Genomic DNA, 5,962 nt, shown 5'->3' on the forward strand with positions numbered 1-5,962 from the left:
TCCCACCTAGTTGTCCCAGCTCTGTCTCCCAGAGGTACAAGAATATATCTGCTCTGTTCCCACATAGCAGTCCTTAGCAGGTCTGAGGTTCTATTGTCTCCAGGTTAAACAGCTCTAGTTCTTTCGTCCATTCCTCATCTGATACAATGGCTGACTCCTTCCCCCCATCCCAAAGTATGCAGAGTTGGTCCTTATCGATTCTGAGGATGCAGGAGCCATCACTTGCACACCATCCCCCAGTGAGATCCCCAGAGCAGAGCAGAACAATGTGATTTCTGCACCTACATGGACCCACAGGTTGATAAAATATTGAAATATGTACATAGTGGTTGCAAAATAGCTGCTGTTCCGTTATCCAACCCCTATCCCAAGACCCCCCCTGCTACACAGTGCTCCCCATTATCCAGCAATGAAAGGTAAATTCCTGACCAGGCCTGGGGGCTCAGGCCTCTAGTAATCCTAGCACTCTAGGAGGCTGAGGCAGGAGGACCCCTTGAGCTTAGGAGTTTGAGAGCACCCTAAGCAAGAATGAGACCCCATCTTTACAAAAAATAGAAAAATTAACCGGGAATTGTCCCAGCTACTCAGAGACTGAGGCAGGAGCATCAGTTGAACCTAGACATTCGAGGTTGCTGAGATAGGCTAAGGCTACTGCACTCTACCTGGAGCAAGAGAGTAAGACTCTGACAAGAAAGAAAGGAAGAGGGAGGCAGAAAGGGAGGGAGGAAGGAAGGAGAGAGAAAAGAAAAAAGGAAAGAAGGAAGGGAGGAAGGGAGGGAGGGAAGGAATGAAAAGAAAGAAAGAAAGAAGGAAAGGAAGGAAGGAAGGAAGGAAGGAAGGGAGGAAGGAAGGGAGGGAGGGAGGAAAGGAAGGAAGGGAAGAAAGAGAGAAAGGTAAATTCCTCCAAGCACACTCATGTGTCAAGGCTACAACTTGACCTCTTCTGGTTGGTGGGCCTGTGCTGTATCAGCTGCTAAATACTGTTACTGTTGCCCCTGAGCTGTTACTCCCCTTCCTTTGGCTGCTTTGTATTGAATAATTCTTTTGGTAGTAGCAAAAACGCCAGGGCTGGGGGGAGCCTGTGGCTCAAAGGAGTAGGGCACTGGCCCCACATACCGGAGGTAGCGGGTTTAAACCCGCCCTGACCAAAAACTGGAAAAAAAAAAAAAAAAAAGAACTTAAGGGTTTATAACAAGCTTACAGTTACTCAAAACTCAGGTCTTTCTCAGGTGAGCGACAATTTGTATTTGCTTATCACTCCCCAGTTACAAAGTATGTCAGTGTCCGTAGCTACTGAGGAGCCAGGCCTCACCTGAGCTGCGCTGCAGGTTTAATCCCAAACAAGGCCCTAGTGTGAGGTTACTCTCCTCCTTATTTAATTTCATCCACTAGTTTCAGCCCATCCTTTTAGACTTTTGCTATCACCTTAAAATATTGGCTCTGCTGTCTAGTGTCGTAACTCTTTGTCACCCACAGCCTTGATAAAGAAATTATTTATCATCATAAAAAGAGTTGTGAGCAAGGCCAGAGCAGGCCCTGGCCCAGGTGCTGGCTCCTTCCCCGGGGCAGAGCCTCTCGCCCTACAGGGCAGAGCCTCCCGCCTTACCTTCATGTCCCTCACATCTGTTTGTCATCAACACACTGGCCCAACCTTCTCTGTGGGTCCACCTGGCCACCCAGAGAGATTTCTACCAAACACTTCTGCTAAAATCCATAGAAACCCCATGACACTCACTGGACGCATATGCCTGCTAGGCTACCATCCCATCTTAGAGATTGACCTTGGTTCTTGGGAGGCCCTGCTCCCCTTTCTGAGAAAACCTCAGAACCCTTTCAAAAGCTACTTCCAACATATCTCTGCTGTATCCAAAACCCCTAGGAGGTGCCCTCCTGCCTCCAGGACTGGCCACCCTCCTCCTCCTCCTGGAACTGGAGGCCCAACCCTGGGCACAGCACCTCTCTCTTCATCAACGCCCCCCCCCATCCCTAGCCTCAGGGAATGCCTTGCTCCTTCTCCCCACCACCCTTGTCTGGCTGTTCCTCCTCAAATCACAGCCTTTCCCAGGCCTACACATCCTTCCAGGCCCACTTCCAATCTTATCCTTTCTTACCTTCCCTGAGCATGTCTCTCTGAAATTATTTATCCTCTCAACCCTTAGAGCTCTTAGTATTTCACAGACCACCTTGTCCTATTGAATACAGTTTGTGTATCTTGCAGGCAGTAGGAAGAACAGCCCCGTCTGGACAGACCAAGTTGTGTGAATATCTCGGCCTTCCTAGCCCAGTCATGGGCCTCACACTTCCTAGGTGCTCAGGGCACTCACTTGACCTCATTCCCTGAGCTCCTCTAGGTTCATCCAGAGGTGGAGCTGCTGGGTGCCTGGCAGCCCATGCCTGGACCATTCCCTCACCTTTCATCCTGTCCATCATCTCCATGGTCTCCCCAAACAGCTCTTCCGCCTCTGTCTTGACACTCAGGATTCGGCTGCCCTGCTCACCCAGCATGGGACTCTGACCCAACCGGTCCTTTAACTCAGCATATTTTTGCTTTATCCTCTCAAATCCCTGAAAGAGGTAGAACAATCTCAGTATCATCATTAGCATCCAAGGTCCTGAAGGCCTGTGCTCGAAACACTTGAGATCTCCCAAATCAACACTCAATGATTTCCCTATTATTTCTTCTTATTTCCCAATAGGGTTGATTTTGCCCATAAAAACCCCAAGTCACAGATTCTGTCTTAAGCTTCTGCATTCCCCTCCCTCTGTCTCCAGCTCCTGCCATTTCCCACCTCACTTCAGCACAATGTCAGACACATAATAATGTGTTAATTTAAGCTGCTACTTAATAGTGTAGCAACTTGGTCACCACGATTCCAAGTGCCAATGTTCCTGGCCCTGCGGGAAGCAGGTAGTACACTTGAGACACTGACAATAGCTCTTCAATCTTCTCTGTGATCTAATTCTGACAATAATAGGAAGCCAGGAGATGCGCTCCTGTTGGGTCTCAAGAGACCAGCTTTGCAGATGAGCATTAGGCCTATGGACAGGACTCCATCTCATCTGTAGAGGGACCAGATCATCTCCAATGTCCAGCACCAGCTACACCAATGGCAGCAGAGAGAGAATTCGAAGGCCTCTCCATGTGGAGGTTGAACCTGAGGTCCCTTCCCTCTGGTTCTCTAAGCGCTGTTGAGTCCACTGCCTTATACAATGTGCAAAGTCCTCTCCTGCTCAGGACCCCTCACTGGCTGTGCATCACCAGGCAGACTCTGCCCACTCAGTACCTCCTGTGCACTCAGTGCATGCTTGCTGGTCCTGTCTGCAAGCTGCTGGACCTGGATGGCCTGTGCCTGCTGCTGTTGGGCCTGGCGGCGGAGCTCCCCCATCCGTGCCCAGAAGTCACCCAGCTGCTCCATCATGCCTGTCACTAGCCTTTCTGCTGGCCCCAGTACCTGCTGAACCTTTATAGAAAGAGAGAGGAGATGGGGGTGTGGGGTGAGTCTCCCAGGCAGAGACTTTCATTCCCATCTTTTCTCCAAATAATAAGGCAGGAAAAACTCTGTCCAACCAGAATGTCATGGCTGCCCCCCAACACACACCCCTGACAACCCAGCCCCTTCCTGCTCCAGCCCAGCTGACACCCCACTCCTACCACAGGTCGGAGTTCACCCGTGCCTTCTGCACTCCAGCCATGAGACCCGAAAACCCACAGTTCAATGTCAGCCCCAAGGCTTGTAACCTTCCTTCTCTGGAACCCCAGCGCAGCTTCCATATGGTCAGTTTCTGGTATCTTCTGTGCCTCACGCCTAAATCTGTCTGTTCATTCCCATAATACCTCACCTCAGCAACCCTGTCCTGGATAAGCTGAAGGGAGCGGCTGGTGCCTTGCATGGTGTCCTGAGCCTCCTGCAGTGCCACCGTGCCCTGCCGCAGGTTCCCAATTACGTCCTCCACCTGGCCCTCCACTGTGTGGGCTCGGATCCTAGGTGAGGGAAGCAGGAAGGACAGGAGAGAGAGAATGAGTGAACGGTGAATGAATAACTGGGTGGGGCAGATCATTCATCAGTCCAGGAGAACACCCTTCCCAGCAAGACAAAGAGTAAGGGGAGTATTAACTTAGTGGCTCTGACACCCCCGGATCCCCCCAAACTGACATGATGGATGCCAGTTGTATGCCTGAGATATCCTCTGGGCCCAGCTTCCAATAGGGAAGACAGGCTCATGCAAGTAAACTTTAACTTGGATTTTGTGTATCACTTAGCCACCCCCACCACAGTGAGCACCCTCTCCTGTCTCCCTGCCCTCTCCACCCCTCTGGAGCAACAGGGTTGGGGAGTCTAACACCAGCTCAATCCTGCACAGTGAGAAGCCCAGGGCCGAGCCCATACCTGGCCTGCTCAGCCTCAGCCTGGAGTCTGCGGGCCCGGGCAATGTCCTGCTTGGTCTGGGACAGCACCAGGTCCACATTGGGGAGCTTGGCTGCAATGGCCTGGATCTCATTCATTTTCCGCAGGACTGTTGCTGAGTCTGTGGGCAGCCACAGGGCCAGCACAGCCTCACTGACTTCCTGGATGGTGGCTGCACTGGTGTCGGGATCTGGAAGACAGCCACCCATCAGGTGGAGATCTGAGGCCTGTCCAGGTTGAGCAGCCCCCACAGCAGAAGTCACCCACTGACATCCTTGCTGTGGTACCCCAAGGAGCTGCTGCCCTTCTCAGCCAGACTCGGGCTCCTGCTCTCTGGAAGTGTCTGGGAATGCTGCAGGAGCATGACTGTCCATGCTCCCTGCCCGGGGTGGGAGGAGGCGTGGAGAGGGGATGTCAGCACAGCTGTGGCAACTCAGTGTCTGATGCCACAGGAAGCTGAGGAGAAAGAGGCGGGGCCAGACAGCTGGTACTGAACAATGCCTGCGGCACATGCATCCTCAGCTCAAAACAGGGAACAGCAGCCAGGACCTGGAACTGCTTCCTTGGCTGGAAGACCCCTGCCCTACACCCCTTCCCAGGCCGGAGGCTCGTTTTTGCAAAGGCAGATAGGAATTACCAGGTCTTTGCTGAAACATCCCCTTCTCAGAGGGGCCAACCCCAGCCACCCAAGCTAGAATTGCAGCCCCCACCTCAGACCAGCATTCCTTATCCTCCCTCCCTGCCACATCTCTCTCTCTCTAGCACTTAGCAATACCCACCACTGAACCCTGAACTCATTTTTCTGGATTTCCACATAGACCTTATACCTCCCACACCATGACCTTGCACCCAACAGCAGCCAGCACCCAGCACCTACTGCACCAAGACCCTGGAGACCAGAACTTGCCAATATGATGAAATTTCTTGGGTCCCTCCCCGGGTCCAGGCCTCTCTCAGGCTCTGCTTTTTCTCTCTGCCCCTGGCCTCATTCTAAGACTTGACCCAGACACAAGTACAACTGAGAGGACAAAATGGGCCTGGCTGCTCTCCACTGTTCACAAGAGCCAGGGGTGGACCCCCTACCGGAGAGATTTCCAACCCACCTCCCAGCCCTGGGGCCAGGGGCCTGGCTGAGGTTAAGATAGGATGAGTAGTCATTTGGCCCCACTGGGCTTGCCTTGGGGAAAGCCTCCCTCATCTGTGAACCTGAGCTCCACCCTCGTGGCCTGTCCTGTCATCTGCATTTGTTGGGTACCACCTTCTTCCATTGTGAGCCTCATAACCTTAGGCAAGTCACGGACCTCAGTGGATCCTTCCTGCCTTTCTCTGACCTGCCACCTGCACTTGGGAGGGGGCTTGGGCTTGTTTGGGCAAAAACACTGCAGTAGCAGCAAAGAGCCACTGTCATTATGCTAAGCCCTCAGCTTAGCATAAGCTCCCAGCCAAGCAAATTCACGGGCAGGAACCAGAAACCTAATAATATCAACTTTCATTCCTGAGGCACCTTTAGTTTTTCCAAACACGTTTTACATCAGTTATTTGATCCTCAGAATAAA

The 5,962-nt window shown here is 52.3% G+C and overlaps 1 protein-coding gene across 1 annotated transcript in view; it reads right to left on the reverse strand.

The window, feature by feature from the left end:
* Positions 1–5,962, reverse strand: part of LAMB3 (laminin subunit beta 3) — a 38,818-nt gene that overhangs the window by 1,172 nt on the left and 31,684 nt on the right. Inside the window, exons 18-21 of the mRNA XM_023519501.1 lie at positions 4,389–4,713; positions 3,841–3,982; positions 3,285–3,461; positions 2,412–2,565 (exon numbers count right to left, since the gene is read on the reverse strand). Coding sequence (XP_023375269.1) covers positions 2,412–2,565; positions 3,285–3,461; positions 3,841–3,982; positions 4,389–4,713 — 798 coding nt within the window. The remainder of the gene's footprint in view (positions 1–2,411; positions 2,566–3,284; positions 3,462–3,840; positions 3,983–4,388; positions 4,714–5,962) is intronic.

The sequence above is a fragment of the Otolemur garnettii genome, unplaced genomic scaffold, assembly GCF_000181295.1.
Source record: "Otolemur garnettii isolate 467f Iridium unplaced genomic scaffold, OtoGar3 scaffold00178, whole genome shotgun sequence".
NCBI classification, from domain to species: domain Eukaryota; kingdom Metazoa; phylum Chordata; class Mammalia; order Primates; family Galagidae; genus Otolemur; species Otolemur garnettii.